At 27.9% G+C, this 22,723-nt stretch overlaps 2 protein-coding genes across 3 annotated transcripts in view; both read left to right on the forward strand.

Moving 5' to 3' along the window:
• Positions 1 to 22,723, forward strand: part of LOC108753888 (mannosyl-oligosaccharide 1,2-alpha-mannosidase IA) — a 619,733-nt gene that overhangs the window by 591,949 nt on the left and 5,061 nt on the right. For both annotated transcript variants that reach the window (XM_018495850.1, XM_018495851.1), the window contains one exon: positions 19,832 to 20,011. In XM_018495850.1, coding sequence (XP_018351352.1) covers positions 19,832 to 20,011 — 180 coding nt within the window. The remainder of the gene's footprint in view (positions 1 to 19,831; positions 20,012 to 22,723) is intronic.
• On the forward strand, positions 10,344 to 10,836 carry LOC108753894 (odorant receptor 85b-like). The gene is made up of 3 exons (XM_018495857.1): positions 10,344 to 10,471; positions 10,584 to 10,719; positions 10,786 to 10,836. Exons 1-3 carry the CDS (start codon positions 10,344 to 10,346, stop codon positions 10,834 to 10,836), a joined length of 315 nt encoding a protein of 104 aa, XP_018351359.1.

Raw genomic sequence — 22,723 nt, forward strand, 5'->3', positions numbered from 1 at the left:
ATGTCACTTCTAGCTAACGACCTTCATCACAACAGAATACAATATAGATATTCTTCTACAAGTCCTCGCGCACAGTATTTCATGGCTAGGCTATACGTTAAAATATAATATTCTCTGCCTAAACATAAGACGGGTAAGAATCGAAAATCAAACTTACAGGAAAAAAAAATTATTATCAATTTTATTTAACATATTTTTGGAAAAAAATAGTAAATAATATTCATTTTGTGAACACAGGTGCGAGATCTTATGCAACGAATACTTTATGATTGGAATGAATTAAATAATTTGCAAGAAATTAAAATAATAAAAGAATATGCAGATATTGGAAGATTCATCACATTAATTGTAACATGTAAGTAAAATTTTGAACATTTATTTCGTACTCTAGATTCGATCACCTTAATACAGATTTTAATTGTTTAATTACAGTGTTTATCTACGTGTGTCTTTTTTGCGGCATTTTGATACTATTTCTGTCAAACTTTTTTTTGAATATCACATCTGATAAAAATGAGTCCCGTCCACGACAGCTGCCAATCCTAGTTGAATGTTTTATAGATCAACAAAAATATTTTTTTCTAATTTTGTTTTTTCTTTGTTTTGCTGCTGTATGCGCTTTCACTGTGATTGCAGCAACCGAAACGATTATTATGTGTTACATACATCATGCGTGCGGATTATTTGAAATAGCCAGGTAAAGCAAAGTTACGTTTTCCAAAAAACTGAATTACTTTTAACAGTGTTTAGGCAAAAACACGCGATTATCAATTTCAGCTATCGCATAGAACAAACATTGCTGGAAGATACTATACAAGATATTGCATCTTCTTCCGAAAGAAGTTCGATAATGTGTCAAGGATTAATCAGTGGATTCAATATGTATAAAAAAGCAATTGAGTTCGTAATTATCTTATGTACAATTAGAAGTTTTTTTATTGTGCACTGTGATTTCTCTTCAAATCTTCTAATTCATCTTGATTCCATCAAGTACAGATTATTAAATTTTATAAACAGTATAAATTATTAGCATATATAACTGATAAATATAAGTTGGATAACTTAACACATATAATGAAAATAGTTATTTATAGTCATTTGAATATATAGTCAATATAAATATGAATATATTTTCTTAATGCATATTTAAGATTTACTGTTATTTAGATTTATTGAAATGTTTAAAAGAAATTATATATTGGCGTATTCAGTATTATTGCCATTCGGAGTACTATCATTGAGCATTAATCTTTATCATGTGAGTAATAATTAATATATACTTATTTAATATTACATATATATGTATATCTTGATTAGACATGTTTGCAAATATTCAAGCCTTGAATTTAAAGCGTCCTTAAATTTATCTTCAGGTGCTCTACAAATGATTTTATTGACTACTGAGCATCTAAGTTAAATTTAAGGAAGCCTTAAATATAAGGTCTGACTATGAATGCGAATATTAATATGTATTTCTTTTCTATGAAAGCAAACTTATCATTTTTATACTGTAGCTTTCTCGATTGATAGCGTCCAAGAAATATTACGATATAATCATTAATGTTCTGTTTGTCATTGGTCATTTTTGGAACATGTTTTTCGGTAACTATTTTGGACAAAAAGTGATTGACCATAGCAGCAATGTCTTTTATAGAATGTGTGTAACATATGAATCAATCCTTATTTGACTACATCAGTATGATTTTAGAAATTCTTTTATTATCTAGAGATGTTTGTTTTGCTTATACTTATATTATATGAGAATATTAAGTGTAAGTAAAATAAACATATTACGCGAACATATTACTGTAATAAAGGATTAAAAACTAAAATTAAAATTAATCTATAATTTATCAAGATCTATTAGTCAAGATATTAGTCATGATTTTCTAATAGTAAACTTTTAGATACAATGTGCAGTGGTATATAGCTCCGTTAAGAGCGCAGAAATTATTACTGCTTATGATGCAAAGAAGTATGCGACACTGCACAATTATCCTTACTGGTTTATTCATTCCATCGCTTGAGGGATTTGCCACGGTAAAATTTCGATAATAATATTCCTTTATCGAATATTTTCTTTGGATTTTCTATAATAGACTTTATATTATTCAGCTTATAAGCACGTCAATTTCCTACTTTGTGGTAATTTTTTCCCTTTTTTGATCATCTGCATAATATGAAGAAACGAAATTTAAAACTCCACGGAACAAATTATGACATACTTACAGCATACGTTTTAAATAAGAATATAATAGTACATATACAATTATAGTCTACTTTTGTTTAGAGTATTTATATTACTGTACGTAGAATAAACATAAAAACATAACATCGTATTACTAGTATTATTTTATTTTTTTGATTGCTCTCCTATAGAATGTGATACCATTATCATCACATTTTCTATTATATTCACAATAACGTCATAAATATAAACTTTTCTATTCTTATAATAATTTTAGTGTAAAACATGAACGTGAAGTCACGTCAGACAAATGATTTTTTTCAGAACGATAAAATTAAATGATTCTAAGGAAAATATCAACCTATTATTGTACGATAACATTATTTTACTATCATTTCTAATATTTATAAAATATATTTATATTCCGGAAATTTAATCTTAATAATACGGGAACTAATTTTATTAAAAATAGTAGCTACTATTCAATAAAAATTTTTTATGATGTAACGTGTTTTAAGCCTAATTATATTACAGTACAACTAGTACCTAGATACATTATATGAGTAATTATGACAGCTTGTAAAATTAATTAAAAATTTTCATATAATACCAAGTTAGTTTTCACAATATAATTCTCACGATGTTTGTCAGGAAGACGCACAGAAAACATTTTCAATGATTACAACAGCACAGTGATTTTTCTAGTTAATGTTAGGAATGCTGTTAATGCATTAGCACATATCGCACACACATCACAAAAAAAGCACCGCAACGTTCTACGTCTCGAATAGAAATGAAGACCGTTTGTTACGCGTGAAAGCGCGATTTTACTAATGCGCTTGCGTCGATCGAATGTAGAAAAGCGAAATATTTTCATACGTTTTCACGGAAAAAAGGTAATTGATTTATGCAAATAATGTTTATCTGAGGGTTATTGATATAGACACTAGCCAAATATCCATCAAAACCATAATTACAGTAAATTACAAATACTTTATTGTAATTTTTCACATAAATTCAGTATTTTATTTAAATACATACGAATTTCGAATTATAAACTACAGAACATACAGAACCTATGAGGTAACTTGTGGAAAAAAATTCGGTACAAGTACGTTATGACACTTGCATTGAGATGGCAAGATTGTCCGGTAAATGGTTATTATACAATTAATCGGAGTTTGTTACTTTGTATCGGATTATGGCCGTATCAAAAATCTACTTTTAGATATATCGCAATAACGTTTACAACGATAACGCTTATATCATTTGTAACATTACAGGTACAATAATTTTTTATGTGCTATTAATTTTTTGACTACTTAACATAAAAATTAGTAAAAGAAGTACTAAAAGATATTAATGCATTACTCTCATTACAAAAAATACCCCCTTTATGTTACATATGTTAAATTCTAACAGAAAATTCTAATAAATTTAATAATATAATATTTAAACAAAAGTGATTTGTAGTCTTTATTTTAAATAATTTTTTTGAGATTATTTTCAAAATAATTATACTAGTTTACAGTAAAAAATACTTTAAACCAGACAAAATTTTTGTATAGATTTTTTATTTAATTATAAATAATGCCGCAAGCCAAATTTTACCGGCACATCAGGTTTACGAAATAATTGAGATTTATTGTGAAAAAGTAGCAACATTTTTTTATAAAAAAGGTTAACATTATCTTGAAATTCGAATTAGAAATCATGAATGTATTATTCATATTTTCTGTACAATTTTTTATTATTTTAACATCCATTAGCCATGTAAAGTACTAGACTTTTCTGAGGTTGCTTTTCGTCTATGACAATAAAATCATGTGTACTTATAACTTCTAATTTGTGGCTATCGACGTATAGTATAATTTATATTATGGTAGATTTCGATAAATGTATAGATATGCAATATATGTATATAGTATATACACAAGTCTCATTTTAATTACCATCTTGAATATTTCAGAAAAAATGCATTTAAAAGAAAATATTATGGACGAAAACTATATAGTCTGTGTATGTATATTAATTAACTAAAAATTATAATTATATGATTTCATTGTTATAGATGGAAAATTTAATATCTTATTATTAAAAAAATTATAATATTATTACCTTACCCTTGAACCTTTTATAACAGGGCTAAAAAATATAATATTGAAATTTTTTTATAATGTATTATATAAGAAAAAAATATATTCACACACATGGCTTTTGATCAGAACATCAAGATAACATGTGTCTTTAAAAAAAGATTCAAATAATGTAAAAAAGCTATTTTTAATATATTACAAATATTTCGGAAACTTGACATACTGATAAAATTCGGCTAAACAACGCCACTTTCAACAAAAATTTATAAAAAATATCTTTGATCGAAGTAATTAAAAAAAATTATTTTCTTGTTAATTAATAATTTATTGTTACTAAAGTCGAAACAATATATCAGAGAATCTCACTTTTAGCTAACGACTTTTATCACAACAGAATACAATGTAGATGTTCTTCTACATGTCCTCGCGTACAGCATTCCATGGTTAGGCTATATGTTAAAATATAGTACTGTCTGCCTAAACATAAGACGGGTAAAAGTACCGGAAATCAAACTTATAATAAAACTTACAGAAAAAGAAAATAACAATTATCAATTTTATTTAAGATATTTTCAGAAAGAGATAGTAAATAACATTTATTTTATGAACACAGATGCGGGATCTTATGAAACGAATACTTTGTGATTGGAATGAATTAAATAATTTGCAAGAAATTAAAATAATAAAAAAATATGCAGACATTGGAAGATTCATCACATTAATTGCAACATGTAAACAATATTTTGAATATGTATTTCGTACTCTAAATTCGATCACTTTAATTCAGATTTTAATCGTTTAATTTCAGTGTTTATCTATGTATCCATTTTTTGCTTCATTCTGGTACTGTTTCTATCAAACTTTTTTATTAATACCACATCTGATAAAAATGAGTCTCGTCCACGACAGCTGCCAATCCTAGTTGAATGTTTTATTGACCAACAAAAATATTTTTTTCTAATTTTGTTTTTAATATTTTTTGCTGCTACATGCGGTCTCACTACGGTAGCAGCTACTGAAACGGTTAATATGTCTTACATACATCATGCGTGTGGTTTATTTGAAATAGCCAGGTAAAGCAAAGTTACGATTTTCAAAAAATTGAATTAATTTTAACAATGTTTATACAAAAACGTATTGCACTTACATTATCAATTGCAGCTATCGCATAGAACAAACATTGTTCGAAAATACGATACAAGGTATTGCATCTTCTTCCGAACAAAGTTCGATAATGTGTCAAGGGGTAATCAATGGATTCAATATGTATAGAAGAGCAATCGAGTTCGTAATTATCATATGTACAATTAGACATTTTTTTTATTGTGCATTGTGATTTTTCTTTAAATCTTCTAATCCATTTATATACTTAATTCCATAGACTTTGAAATTTTATAAAGAGTATAAATTATTGGCACATATAACTGACAAATATAAGTCGGAATAAATTAATACATATAATAAAAGTAGTTATTTGTAATCTTATATATGAGAATATATTTTCTTTATGCATATTTAAGATTTACTGTTATTTAGATTTATTGAAATGTTGAAAAAAAATTATATATGGGAGTATTCATTGTTATTGCCATTAGGAGTACTATCATTAAGCATTAATCTTTACCGCGTGAGTAATAATTAATGTACATTTATTTAATATTACATATATCGTGTATATGTATCTTAATTAAACATTTTATCTGTATTTCTTTCCTGTGAATGAAAATTAATCATTTTTGCACTGTAGCTTTCTCAGTTGATAATATCCAAGAAATATTACGAAATAATCATTAATTTTCTGTTTGTCTCTGGCCATTTTTGGCACATGTTTTTTTGTAACTATTTGGGACAAAAAGTGATCGATCATAGTAGCGATGTTTTTCATAGAATGTGCGTAACATATGTATCAACCTTTAATTGATTACATCAGTATGATTTTAGAAATTCTTTTGTTATCTAAAGCTGTTTGTTTTGTTTATACTTATATGAGAATATTAAGTGTAAGTAAAATAAACAATTTATCATGTGACTGTAATAAAGGATTAAAAACAAATTAATCTATAATTTATCAAGGCTTTTTGTTATGATTTTCTAATAGTAAACTTTTAGATATAACGTGCAATGGTATGTAGCTCCATTAAGAGTGCAGAAATTATTACTGCTTATGATGCAAAGAAGTATGCGACATTGCACAATTGTCATTAATGGCTTATTCATTCCATCGTTTGAGGGATTTGCCACGGTAAAATTTCAGCACTAATAATAATTCTTTATTGAATACTTCCACTTCAAATATACTATAATAGAATTTATATTTTAGCTTGCAAGCATGTCAATTTCATATTTTGCGGTGATTTTTTCCATCTTTTAATCATCCCTATAAATTAAAAAAGAGAGCTTAAACCTTCAAGATGTCGTACAAACAGTTCTAGTATACTTAGATTATAGTATATTTATATGATAGATTTTATCTAGAAATGTAATAATACAAATGCAATTAATCTACTAAGTTGTCTTTATTACTGTGTATAAAAATAGACTATTGGGAATAAGTTTCCGCCCTTTCTTAATGAAAAATATGTATTTATTTAAAGAAAACTATACAAAGTGTGTTCATCCAATGTATGCTCCATCGAACTTTCTTCCACCTTTCAGGTAATAAACGGATATCTCGAAAGAAAAAAATCTGGTTCTTTTGAAGCGATCTATTCATCAAGTCATTTTTTGATACTTTTATAATAATTGAATCGCTTTCCAAAAAGGGACTTCGGTGAATATACAGCGGATGGAGCAGAATTTTCCACTCCTTTCCCAAGCATTGCTTGGTCTTTTGCAACATGTGGCCTAGCGTTGTCATGTAATAGAATCAGCTTGTCGTGCCTATTGTCCCATTTCGTTCGTTTTTCTTTCAAAGCTTGATTCAAACGTATCAGTTGTAGTCGATAACGATCGTCAGTGATGGTTTCGGACGGTTTCAGCAGCTCATAATATATAACACTTCTTTGATCCCATCAAATGCACAACATAATCTTTGAAGCATGGATATTCCGTTTTGGCGTTGATGGACCTGGTTTACCTGGTATCACCCATGCTTTCGGGCGTTTAGAATTATCGTACTAGATCCATTTTTCATCGCCAGTTATGATATGATGCAGAAAACTTTCCTTTGTTGTCGTTGAAGCAGCATCTCGCACGTGAAATGTCTTTCCACGTCTCTCTCTCTTTCAATTTGTATGGCACCCAATTTTCTTCTTTTTGCACCATTTCCATTGTGTGTAGACGTTTTCCAACAGTGGATCTATCAACATTTAATTCTTTTGACAACTCATTAAGCGATCAACGTGGATCTTCTTCGAGTGACGCTTGCAATTGTGCAATCTTCCAATTTTTTCGGTGCACCTTCGCGTCGAAATCACCGTTGTTGAATCACCGAAACTATTCTTTATAAACAGTATTCGATGGAGCATGCTCATCGTAAATATAATTTGCTCTACGAGCAAACGATGCGTTTCCGCAGCACTTTTCTTTGAAATGAAATAATGGAGTAAAACTTCCCGCAAATATTGATTTTTTGGAATAAATTCCGACATTTTCAACGTAAAAAAGTTACTCTTGTTTACGCTTCGAACGCCAATTGCTGCTCAAAAGTTTGAACACACCCCTTTCAAATACATATATTGCCATTTTATCAAACACATAAGCAGTGTTAATGACATCTCTCTGCAATGGGCGGAAACTTATTCTTATACCCAAGAAAAATATAATGTTGGAATTATCATTAGCACTTCTCAATTCTCTTTCGAATATAACAATTACATCAATTATTAATATCAATTTCTATTATATTTACAGTAATATTATATTTTTTTATTATTACAAGGAACACTAACACTATCGCTTCATGCAGAAATAAGAAAATGAAGACATATGGCGACAGAATATAAATGTAAAGCGTCTGCGTCAAAAAATATGAAAAAAATTGTGCACATTATTATGCCTATTATATCTCACTGCCACCAGCGAGAATGAATTATTTATATATATTTCACTTAACTATTTCCTTCCATTATTCTATAATATACGTACAATGACAATAAAATAGTCTCTTTTATAAATTCCTGATAGTACCTATTCTATTTCTTTTGTAAAGATTATATTTAATATCACCTATAGTTCGCAGCGTTTTATAAAAAGAAAAATATCACACGGTATCTATAGACATTAGTAAAAATGAGAATTTACATATAAGTCATCGGCAGAACAGTCTCAAGTGCTGTGGAAACATGGTCTTTGCTGGAAATCGTTACTATAAAATCAATCAAATACTATTAACATGCACTGGTCTATGGCCATATTATACACAACGTGCGAAATACGCTTATTGCATATTTTTATTTCTCCTTCTTTTATATAATATCTTTTGTCAGGTTTGTCATTGATCCGGGTTTAATATTTATTTATAGCTACTTATTTATTTCTGTTTTCATAATTTTAATGATTTTGTAATTAATAATTTGTTATCATAAAACTTATAACGTACATACTATTTTTTATTTCACTATTTGCCAACAATCTTTTTTTAGAAATACAATATAAGTTTTTATGAATTTGAGAATTCAATTATTATTTTTATAATATTTATTATAATATATTAATTTATAATTATCTAAATAAGTATCTCAAAATTTTAGAACTTATTTATATCAAATATAATATTAGATATTAGGTTGTTATACAATTATTATCATGTACATTATGCAAATATTTATATAAATTTTGTGAGTGAATAGTATATATATATATATAATTCTAGTTATCATCGTTTATAACTAAGCAATATAGCATAGATCTTCTTTTAAATGTTTTATCATACATTACAACTGCAATGTATTTTACATTTAAATATTTTATTATGCTTATTAATGGCAATAAAGTAAGTTTATAGATAATATGATCGATTTCTATAATTACAATCGAATTATATAACAATAAAGTACATTTTGAAAAGTTAGATAGCTTTTCCTTGTGTGTAATTAAGATACATCAATATAATTTACTAGTATCTTGTAGGTGAAAGAGCTTATAGAACAAGTGCGATATGATTGGAATTCTTTAAAAAAGAAAGAGGAACTTAAAATCATACAAAATCGCACTAATATTGGAAGATTCTGTACAATCGTTATGTTAAGTGAGTAATAGAATTAACTTGCAAAATAATTGACACTTACATAAACATTCTCAATCGTAGTGCTATTATAAAATTCAAATTAAAATAAGAATTACGTATTATTACAGTATGGACATACACAATACTCTTTCTCTTTATATTAATGTTTTTTTCTCCAAATATTCTTAACGTCGTGATGCCGTTAAACAAATCGCGGAAATCACGACAGCTTCCGAATTCGATGGAATTTTTTATTGATAGAGAAAAATATATCGAATTGTTAACATCGTATTTTTTCCTAATATTCACTATCTTTATTACCATCACAGTAACCATAGAAACATTCTTACAAATGTGTGTACAACACACATGTGCAATGTTTCAAATCACTAGGTAATGAATTCTTAAATGCTAATAAAGGAATTATAAATATATTAATTCAGTATCATAACAATTCAATTTCTTATAGTTATAGAATCGAATGTATTTTAAACAGAAGCCAGACGAAATCGTTAATTTCTCAAGAAAAATTCAATAATCATAAAAACATTGTGGAGGCTGTCAATAGTCATCGAAACGCTATCAAGTTAGTATAAAATTTGCAATTTATAAAACTCTATTCAACATTTTTCAACAGTTTAAGAAATTATGTTTTATGTATTATATTTTGATGATACTGTACATTGATAATGATTATTCAAGATTCATCGATTCCGTCAAATCTACTTTCTCAGTTGCCCATATTTTTGGCAGTTCATTGGGTGTGATATTGTTAAGTATCAATTTATATCTTGTGAGTTCGTAAAACTTCTAATTGCGATTGTTATTGATGTAATTGTATTACATAACAATTTTTAAGAAGTTGTAAGTTTCATAGTTTTGCGAATACCTTATGGCAGAAGATATTTACGCTATGAGTATATCATTCTTATACATTGTTACTCATTTTTGCTACATGTTTTTTGTAAACTACATTGGTCAGCAAGTAATAGATTATAGCAGCAATATATTTAAAAAAACGTGAGTATAGAAAAAATAAAAGATTTCAGTTAAACACATTCAAAATTTACGTAATCGCGTAAAAAGCAGATTAATTTAATATAAATTAATTTATGACATATTATATATACAGATATAACAGTCGATGGTACGCGGCTCCATTAAACACGCAAAAATGCTTCATAATAATAACGTATCGAAGTATGAAAACTTACACATTGACGATCCATCTTGGACTATTTGTGCCATCTTTGGAAGGTTTTGCTACGGTAAATTGTACAACTTACGTATTGGGGAATGTAAAAAATGTTATACTTTTATACATGCTATTGCAGCTTATCAGCAAGTCATTATCATACTTTATGGTACTTTATTCTTTACGCTGATTGTAATCACAAAATATAATAATACTCAACGATAAATACTTTCATGAAGAAAGTGTGCGTCATGTTAAATAGAACACCATGTTCTGTACCATCTTTGAATCTACTATATATCTATTTACACTCGAATATTTATATCTTAAATTAAAAATGTAAGCTAATATATTTCTTTAAATAATTAAAATAAACAGCTCTTTAACTTTAATCTATATGATTTATTTTATTCGCTCATATTAAAATCACAATCGCAATATAAGATTTTAAACGAAAACCGCTTGAAGTAAAAAAATAAAATATATACATTTTACTGTTGTTAGGGGAGAATGAGAGAACACTTATGGAAAAAATTAAATAAAGCTGACAATTATTTATTAATTAATAGAAGTCTTTATCCTCTCAAAAAATTCTCCAGCTATTTGACTTTAAACTACAATAATTAATAAGATTTATTTATATTATTAATGTAAACCATAGTTTTTAATAAAAAATAAAACTTTTGCTGTTTAGAATTACTTGCCATCACATGAAATTATTGGTTTTGTTTTTTTATTTAAAATGGTTTATATTAATAATGCATAAGTGTTAATTATTGTAATTTAAAGCTAATATCCTTCAAATAAAGACATTTATAATTGATAATAATCGTTTGTTTTATTTAACTTTTCTCTTAGGTTTCGCAATTCCCCCATCCTCTTCTACATTAAAATCTTCGAAAACATATTTATTTCGCTTCTATGCTCATGTACTATAGTGTAGTCCGATATACGCTACTAAACGTATATCGGATTACATTAGATGCGAGAAAGATGGAAGATTATTACTATTGTAATATACTATAACAGTATCATTTGTGTTTATCTGGTATTCGCGAATTTCCTATTGTTTCCTGTTATATTAATTATACAGACTAAAGTATGCCGCGATTATTTGGAAAATTATGCATATAATTGTCTTATGTTTTAAATGTATTTTGCAATGTAAAAGAGTATTCTCGTTTTGTATTTTAGAAACTCATAACCTCACCATTAACCTCGACTGTTTTGTTTTGTAAAGTCTTATTATAAATTATGATTTTAGTATTGATAAGCGTAGATGCTTGGCTTCTTTGACATTGTGTTGCCACGCTATACGTCTTATCTAAACTGCGAATGTAATGTCTCTATTCAACGAGCAGTTTCTAACTAGAAGCACTATCGGCATTGCTAAGTACGAAGAACGCGTCGTGCACAAATCTTCTCGAGTGCGCGTCAAGGCAGAAATTAGCGAGCCCCGCATCGTATTTCACAGCTGTCGACTAGTACGACTACTCTGTCTAATAACATATTTGATTCACGCAATTCTGATTGGTATTTGTAAAAATTTAATTTTATTTTTAGTTCTAATTCTACTCGAAACATATTTATACGCGTATAAATATTTGAATTAAGATTTAAAAATTAAATAAGAAATTATAATAAAAAGTAAAAAATTACTTTTTGTATACATAAATATGTTTCAAATAAAAAATCATTTTACAAAAATTATTATTAATAACATTCGGTTTGATTATGATAATAATAACTTGTTATGTTAATATATTTTTTTAAACCAATTGCATGTATTGCATTAAACGTAAAAAATATGAACATAAAATTGATTACATTTAATAAAAATTTTGAAGATATTATGTTACAAATATGTATAAAAAAAAATATGCTTTTATCTACCGTCTGTTTAACCTTCTTTTTCGCAAACAGATATTAAGAAAACTATCATTGTTCAATTGTTATTATCGAAAATTATGTGTGAATAATGGGATGGGAGAAAGACTATCTTTCTTTTGATCTCCGTAATTCTTCGAGAAATCTACGATCTCTTAGTGCATTCTCTGCTGGTCTCGTTAAATACGCTCTCTTCCACCGAAAACCTCCTTCGTCTTATCCTCTGTGTAACAAATGTGCGGTAGTACTGTGAAGAATAGAACTGTCGGACGTGGAGCGTACATAATGTGTTAAGATTCTCAAGTTTAGTGTTTGATAGGAATATTAACTAATGATATCCAAGTCGCAAATTGTCATACGTGTAATAAATGTGCGGTAATATTGTGAAGAGTAGAACTATCAGACGTGGAGCGCACATAATGTATCAAAAATGTTGTTCTCAAGTTTAATATTCGATAGGGATATTTAAATCGTAAAAAATATGGTAACAGTTGCAGTTATATATTGTATATACATTAATAAAGAAAATATTTTATTTAATTTTTAATTACTCTAATTTCTCGTCATTTTGATTTATTGTATCATTTGATACGTTAAAAAAGGGAAAAGGAAAGGAGATCCCAAAAGAGCTGTTGCTCAAAAGTCATGCCCTCGTCAACACGGCGATGCAACGTACGGCATTATCGCAAGTATAACACTTTTTCTTCCCCGCGGCAGTTTCCCAAGATAAGCGAATCCCTTTCTAGGAAAATTCCTTTGTTACCTCACGTCGACTGGCCTAGGAGGGCAAACTATCGTACAGGGCTCCGACAAAAGTGGAGCGTGTACAATATAAAGGCGTGTCGAAACTTGTTACTTGCGCGAGTGCTTCCGTGACTATCTGCCGAGCTGTGCAGTCTTCTACCAAGTTGCCTTTACAAGTGGCGCAAAAGCACGCGAGAGCTTCTCACAATCAAGTTTATAACGTGTCCCCCCTAATATAGCCGCGTAACCACAGCCGATGATTACGTCCAAGTTTTGTTTTCCTCTCGAATAATTTTGCTCCATAAAAGAAACTCATAAATGCTACGATTAAAAGCTTTCCTACATATATAATAACAAAGCTATTAACAATTCATAAATTTAACAGAAAGTGCGAAGAAAAATACGATAATATTGTCACGATATATCTAATACTTAATAATTTGATAGTAATTATATTCAAGATAAATTTAAACATTTTAATTATCATAAAGCACAGTTGCCTTTGAAAAATGTTTGACTTTAAATGATACATATATCATAATGTATAATTAAAATTTTACTAAATTTAGTATTTTATCACTGATTGTAAGAAAAATGATTTAATTGTAGCAACAAGACGTATATGGTTATATTTTGATAAAATCAAACAGAATTTCTAGTTATTATGATAAAATTAACTATTTCATAACTAGAATGTTTGTTAGATTTAATTATATGGGTTTAGTTAGTACTTTTCAATTGATTTTATAAAACTTTTCTAGTTGCAAAAGGTTTCTCGAAAGCAGTACGCGATACCATGAAAATAACACGGTGGATCAATATTTATGTGACTCCATCCCCAAAATTGGATTTAAAGACGAAAATAAATGAGAGATGTATTTTGACAGTTCTGTTTTTAATTTCTGGAAGTTGCATATACAAAATGTATTAATATACAGAAGTATTATTAAAAATATCAATATGTATGTGAAATTATATGCTCGCAACGATTAAACTCAATTATCAAGTACCGATTAATAAGAAATTTCTGTATATTTAACAGAAAAGAATTAATCATGTTCATCTGGTATTCAATTTCTAGAAGAATTCTGATTTGTCAGTTTTTGAATAGACATACTAATTGACTTCATCAGATTTCCAATTAATGCAACCAGATCTTTTTTTTAATGATATGATAAAAAAAAACAATGGACAGAATTGATAAAAGAATTTTCAAAATTTTGTTTTCTATAATGGATGGTTAACGAATCAGATTTTGTTCTAACGATATTTAGAAATGCTTAAATATTCAATTACTGAAATAATCAATTTCAAAAAAAATACATCACAGTATTTAATAAACACAAAAAATCAAGGTAGAACAGAAAGAAATAAATGATAATGAATGAATAAATTTAAAACAAAAATGACGAAGCACGAATTATTTATATTATACTTTATATTATACTTTAGATTTAGTTTCTTTTTTGTTTACCGTATACGCTCTTATTACTTTCCACAATGTAATTTCATTCTATTAAAGTTGCAGAACTTCTGCAAGCGACGCGGTTGCAAGGCCAAACAGTGACCCATGCTTAAGGTCATGTTACATTTACGAGACTTTATGTTACCAAACTTATGTAGCTGGTTTTACACGCAACAGAGAGAACGGAGTTGCAACGAAAACTGCATCCAATTTAAATATTGTCGGTTTTATTTTAATCGCCTCTTTAATTGTACCCGATATTATTTTTACACAAATTGTTATATAAAACCATTTAACATAGTTTTTCTCAATTTTTGAATGAGATAACGTCAAACAAACAAGTAGACGGATATTTGAAATATTTAATTACGATTTTTCTACTATCGATTTTTTATAATCCTTTATAGTAGTGATTTTATGTCTATTCTATATATCTTCGACGTATAATAATTTAGTAATTCACAGAAAAGTATAAAATTATTGGAGAATCATATAGTTGTCGGGCTCAGACTTTGAGAATTTCGTATGAAATGTCGGAAACATTACAGTTTCCCTACAAAACGATTTCAGAGATCGCATCAACACCTGTGATCCACCCGCGTAGTGCGTGTCCGACCGTAACTCCATTATCCTTTAAAGAGCCCTCTTCGAACAATTGACTTTGCTCCTCACAATGCTTTTCGCTTGAGTTGCCTCGGCACATTTCCGTTTATGGTAGCTATCCTCGAAATGATATATAATCATAACTTCCAAGTTCTTCAAGAATAATATCAACAATACAATTTTTTATACTATACAATTTTTTTGTAGAATGTATTTATATTGTACAATAATTTAAAAATAAATAACTAAATATGTTCGTTTTTATGTACAAAGAAATAGGAAATTATCGCGTATTGCGATGGTGCTCGACAACCGACGTTCTCTTCTCGGTATAGGAAGATGAACGAGCAACAATTTACAGGGCCATGATGTTACGTTTCGCACCGAAATGCCCGCAGCCTATTGGCCATTGTACGCAAAGAGATACACAAAAAGATAAGGAGATCTTATACAGAACTGACAACGCGTCTTGCAAGGCGGTGAGAACGGAGTGTGAGATTAGGAGGGACGGAACGCCCGACATACCGCTGAGCTAGTGGAAAATAGCGTGACGCCTAGCAGCCGGGCTTCTTGTCTGGCTTTATTTCAACCGACGACTCCACCCCCGGTATCAACGAGATGGGGATCGAATCGGAGAGCCGTGAAATAACAGTCCTGCGACGCGAAAACGTTTTTTACAAATCTACCTCAGAACAATTTTCTTTGCTATAACAAATAGAATATTTTTGCGAGATTATATCGAATATGTTGCCACAAATTACGCAAAGAATATATGAAAATAAGATTAGTTTTTCTATACAAATTTCTTTAAACCCTCTGAAATGTTTACATCACACAGAATTTTTAGGCATTAAGTCGATGAAAAATCTAGTCAAAACAACCTTAAAGTCTTTTTGTATGTAAGATGTGTATTAATTTTCAGTGCTTATCAAATTATGTACGTTCTAAGAAAAGTAATCTTTTACGAATCTGTTATTGCAGATAAATGAATAAATGAAAGAGAGAACCGTGTAATAAAATACTTGTCTATAGTACTAATCGTCGGCAGGGTTTTAAAGTCATTCGACACGCTACATATCAAGAACCTGAATTGAAGCGGCAACGGTGTAGATAATCAAAGATTTGCGTGTAAATACCAACAACAGTTCATCAGATCCATGCACTACGGCACGCATGTTCATGAATTCAAGAAGAGTATGCCTGGATTGCATCGCATGCGATAGCACATGCTACTGTACGAATATCAATACGACTACGCGATGTGCGCGTGTGTAACGTTTTCATTAAAACTTGCTACCGTTATTAGTAACTATGCTGTAAATAGTACGCAACATGTTGCCACAAACAGGAACTGCAATAAAAGAAAATAAAAGAAAAAGAAGAAAAAGAGTAACAGATAAGTAAATACAAAGAGAAAGATAAAAATGAAAAAGATAGTCAGAGACAGAAAAAAGGGAAAATAAGCGAAACTATGACATCCAAGATGATATATGTATACATATATAACTTATTTTCTGAGAGTATAGATGCTAATGAAATATTCAAATGTAAAATTAGACAATGCTATGACATATTTTTCGAAGATATTTTCAAAATTGTTTAATTTTACATTTTAATTCCTACAGATATATATTGTAATATATTATATATCAAATTTGTAAACATTATCCTTTCAAATTACTTAATTTTATCAATATCATCTAAAATCTGATATACATAATAATGTTTATATTGGAAAAATTTGTTAGTCAGAATTTTGAAGGAAATTAATTGTTTAGTATGAATTACTTATTAAAATGCATATGAATTGAATTTTTAAAAAATTTTTTACATGATTACAGTAAAATCAGGTCTGAAGGAGTTAATATTTTATGATCGAAACTTAGTAATGTTATTTAAATTAAGCATGTGCTTTTTGATAAATTCTCTTGATAAGAATTGTGTAAGTAGTGTTATCAAAATAAATGAGTCAATCAGCCATACTTGACGAATTCGAAATAATAGCATAACACATATAATAGTCAATAATATTTTCTTCAAAATTAATGACTTTATAAACCAGAGGAATATTGACATATAAGTAAATCGCACACAAATTTCATTTTCTTCGTAAAAAGGTGTTGAGATTCAGATAAAATATATACAAAATATGCACATATATATATATATATAATATACATCTTTATCGATTTTATATATTATTTTTCATTAATATTTCCAGATACTACAATTGTAGAAAAAATATTAAAATAGGTACGTTTGATAAAACATAAAATCATTATCATTAATCTATTTAATTACATTACATAAATGATGTAATAGCCAAATTGTAAGTTTGGTAGAAAATCTAAGGTGTAATCTGGAGTTGACAAGAAGTATTTAGTCTCAAAGTATAATCGACGCGAAAATGTATCGCTTACGAACTTCCCACGGTACTTCCTATCGCAACGTGCATCATAAATGTCAATTAGCGGCACAATACCTCGCAAACGTGAGAACAACGCCAATTTACCCGCTTTTATGCTCCACACGTCATTATCTTCACGTTTCTGCGTTAGAGCATTTTCAGATTCTCCTAATTATAAAGTATCTACCGAATATTTAACGAATATAATAATATGACTATTATTTTGTGAAAAGAATTTATCTTACTAATGTAATAATATTTTAATCATAATAGCAGTTAGGAAAACTTTAAATATGTCTTGTGTATTTAACGTGTATAATACTAAAAAGAAGTTTTGCTTCTGTAATTCTTGAAAAATAAAAAAAATACGAACTATTAGCAGGTAGAAAAAATTTTTTTATTCTTCCATGACACACAATGCAAAACCGCTAACAATTGCTTCTCTCCATTTTGCGGCTAATACCACTCAGCTTTCACATCGCATCATGTTTCTGCCGCATATCTATCCTCATATCGATGACAATTTAATAGAATTATTACCAATAAATAATCTATTATATACACCAAGAAATATTATTATTATTTCAAGCACATATTATTTCATATCGTGTCATTTAAGTTATTAAAATAATAAATTCAATTTTAGCATTGAATTTATAAATATTAAAAATTATCAATCAAATTGTAACATAATTTTGTTGTTAAAAAATTATATTGTATGTGATACATTTATGATATTAATATATTTTATATGTAAACTATAAAGGATTCCATTTATTTTTCTTTCAAATATTACTATTTCAGATTACTGATATAATTTTGCAGAACACTTAGTATTTACTATGTGAATAGTGCAATCCATGTATTTACATCACGTAGATGATGCAGATCGAGTTTCTGTACGATGAATAGAACTGCAATGCCGTAAATCTTAGACGCAACACATACTCACATATACAAATATTCTCCTCATCTTCATTTCCATCTATTCAAACATTATTCCGTTGGATTTTGCCAACGATAATAATTATATTTATTTGAAATATTTTATATGTGTATTATGTATATTAATTTGCTATTTTTGATTTTTGCCATATTTTTTTATAAGAGATTTTTATCAGAGATTGAATTATATCGCGTTATACAATAATTTAGAAGCAATTATTAATTTATTTCTCTTCAATATATAATTTTTAAAATATTAAAAAATTTTATTAGAAAATTTTGCTGAAAGAAATTAAATTATTTATTTAATAATTGATCAATAATTGTCCCAAACGAGAAAGTTATGTCACGAATGTCTCTGTGCAAAGAATATCTATTTACAGAATTTCATTTATAGTTACAAATTTGACCGAGAAACATTTAAAAATTGCTCTCGTATTGCTCAATTACTGTATTTTATTTTTAGATTATTTAATAGTTATACAAATATTTGTTTGTATATTTGTACATGGCAAATAAATAATATATAAAAACATTGGAACATTTTGAAAACATCTAAGGACATTTTTACGTGTTATTTTTATTGCAGTCACGTATAATAATTTGCAGTGTAAAATTATTATAAAAATGTTTTCTTATCTTTGATAAATTCACCTAAAATGTGTGAAAAAAATTGCACACACACACAATTTTGCAAGTTCTTATTATATTAACTTGTACCACCGAATCAACGCCAAATGTAAGTCGATACTGTATTATAACCAGAAATTTTTTAATATATAATATATAATATATACATATTATAAAATATATGTTTAAAGTTTTTACAGCCATTTATATAAGACTATTAAAAACTAATATACATGTATATACATACAGATATGAAAATATACCGCAGTAATATTTTATTTCATAATTCATAATGCCTGGCCATATGCTATATGGCTATAATGAGAACGAAAGGGTTAATGAACGTATATTTATTATAAGAATCGATTATATGAGAAGATGACGGATACGTGTATGCATGTGTGTATGTGCGATACGCTATATTACATACTACCGTAATCTTTTCATTCACAAATAAACGATCAACGCGTTATTAATCCGAACATTTTGCTCGTTTTGTTTTAGAACTCCGAAATATCGCTGTTTGAGACGAATATTCGTTTTATGGGAAGCCTGCTTGCCTGTTATGCTCTCACGGGAGATGTGATGTTCCGGGATAAGGCGGCGCAGCTTGGTGAACGGATGCTGCCTGCCTTCCAGACGGAAACCGGAATTCCTCATTCCCTCATCAACCTTCATACCGGGGTAAGTGCGGCTTTTCGTTGCCATAACTCGCTAGTGCTCGCATCAACGCTCGGGTTCGATGTACTTTGATATTACATTAATTTCGTTTCCCGCACAAAAAAAGAACCTACTCATTTACTGCGCTGAGATAAAAGAGTAAAACAAGAAATCACGGATACGAAATGTCGTAAATTTATACAGGTTGAATCAAAATCAGGTATATATTTTAATAAAACTAAAACCATGTCTTATAGCAGTCAAAACCCGAAAGAAAAACTTCTTGAGATAGCTTCTTTATTGCCAAGATGTTTAATATTGAAAGTTGAAAGTTACGACAGGAAATAATGATTAAACTTCCAGTAAAGAAAGATTCACAAGTTATGTATAAAGAGATCATTTAAATATACGTATCCAAATAACATAAAAAAAATGAAATTACTTTAGAAATCTTTCCATATCAATTACTATATATTACTGGAGATATATTAATTTAAGTTTTTCTGAAAACTATTTTTAATTTAATTTTGATATTTTATTTTAAAGTAAATGTACTTTCGATGCATTTGTTGTTTACAGTTGTTTACAAATAAACTTATTAAAATATTGTAGTATTATTATATTAAATTGGGCTATTATATTTTTTCCTCACATTTTGTTATATTGCTTAATAAAAATCTAAAGCATAGTATATAATTTTTTTGCTAAAAATCAAGAGATTGTAATAAAATTAATAAGTGATTTTCTTACATGTTTTCACAAATTTATTTGCTATAGTTCTCATCAACAAACGATCTATTAAGGAATGAAACACGCGGTATAAATATAAAACACAATTATACACAGCTCACGCTTGCATGACTATACTTTAAAAAGCTATTTCAAGGCGTGGTGTTTCCGTTCTTGCGCGCTTCTTGTTAAACATCGTATGTGGCAATGATGTTACGCTTTAATTGAAACGATTCCATCAAGTCACGTCTGTCGAAATAGCGGTACGCGATTAATATGCAAATTCTTAATTGGATGGATAATGAGGCCGCAGGAGGCGGATACGGCCTTTGACTTTATGTGATAGACGATATATTCGTTCATATATGTTATTTTTTCTTTTTTTTATATATTTATTTATTTTATATATTTATTTGATTATTTGACGATAAAATAACAATAAGATTATCTTTAATTAAAATTAATTTAAGAATTTAAATAAAGAGAAAGATTTCTCATAAAAGAACGAGCGATTAATTTTAATTTTAAAAAAACTCTATTAGATCTTTAGTGTTATCAAAATTTAAACTAAAATCGATTTTATTAACATATGTTATATGTTTAATAATTAAACCATTTACTATTATTTCATTAAATTTAATAATAAAATTATCAATTAAGCTTTAATTGATGATAAAGTGCTTTTAAAATGTGTAGAACAATAATAATATACTTATCTAATATAATTATAATCACGTAAAAAATGTTATACAAATGAATAAAAATTAATCTAAAAATATATTATTTTATGATTATTATATTGTATTATATGATTATTGTTGATAATTATCTTGTTATTTTATCAAATTTGAAAAGAACATATCTATTGATGAAAATAATACGAACAAAATCAAAAAATTTTTTTACAGCGTGAAGAAAAGAAAAAATATAATTGAGATATCTTTATAAATTATCTTACGTATTTTTTAATTAGATAATTTATAACTGTACATAAATTAAAATTATGTGCAGTAACAATCGAATTTCATTTGCAATTTTATTGAAGAAAAGTTTGTACATGTCGAGAGTACGAGAAAAAGAGAAAGGCAAAAGATTTAGACTGAATCATTACGCAATGTATATATGCCGATTAATTCTATCTGCTTGACTTCATAGTTCGTATTAATGTTTTTTTTTTAATGGACGCGACTAATTACGGTGTGTCTATCTCCGCGCCATAATTGTTCATTAATTTGGAATGGTATGAAAAAAAAGAATAATGAAAAATTTTGGTTGGTCAAAAAGTTTCATATATATATTTTATTATTCTTTGTGATTATTTTACACGAAGTGCATTTTTTTCTTTTCGTTTTTTTTCATATCTGAAAAAAATAATACGCAATGATATTTTTAAAAATATTTTTACAACTATCAATTTAAATAACTATCGTATATAGAACAATAAAAAGTTACGAAAATTTGTCTTTTGTACGCATGTATCAATTAAATACATAACATCTGTTATAACAAATTTAACAACTTGCTACGATATATTCATAGCAATGAGAAATTTCTGTTCTCTTTTTCCCTTTAACAACAGAAGACACATGCAAACGTTACATCGCACGCATGCTCGTCTATCTTACCGCCATGAAATTATAGTGGGTAGGTTAATTGGCTAGATTAAATTATAAAGCGATTATGGTTTTCCCAACCGAACTTCATCTATCTAAATCCTCGTTACAATATTTGGGCGATATTCGATGAACAGATTGCCTATTCGTTTCTTTGGATTTTCGCTTCAACAATGGCTTTTGATTATTTAAAACCACATCAGATTTCATTCTACAAAATTTCCATATTATTCTTAATATCCTGATTCTTTTCATAAATTAAAAAAATGAATATTCAAGTAAATCCTTTTTTAAAATTTAAATTAAAACCATATTCTAGATTTCTTTAGTACGTTAGTTTTATTATGGAAATTAATAAATTTGTAATATATATATATATATATATATGTGTGTG

Source organism: Trachymyrmex septentrionalis, unplaced genomic scaffold (assembly GCF_001594115.1).
Source record: "Trachymyrmex septentrionalis isolate Tsep2-gDNA-1 unplaced genomic scaffold, Tsep1.0 scaffold73, whole genome shotgun sequence".
Lineage (NCBI taxonomy): Eukaryota > Metazoa > Arthropoda > Insecta > Hymenoptera > Formicidae > Trachymyrmex > Trachymyrmex septentrionalis.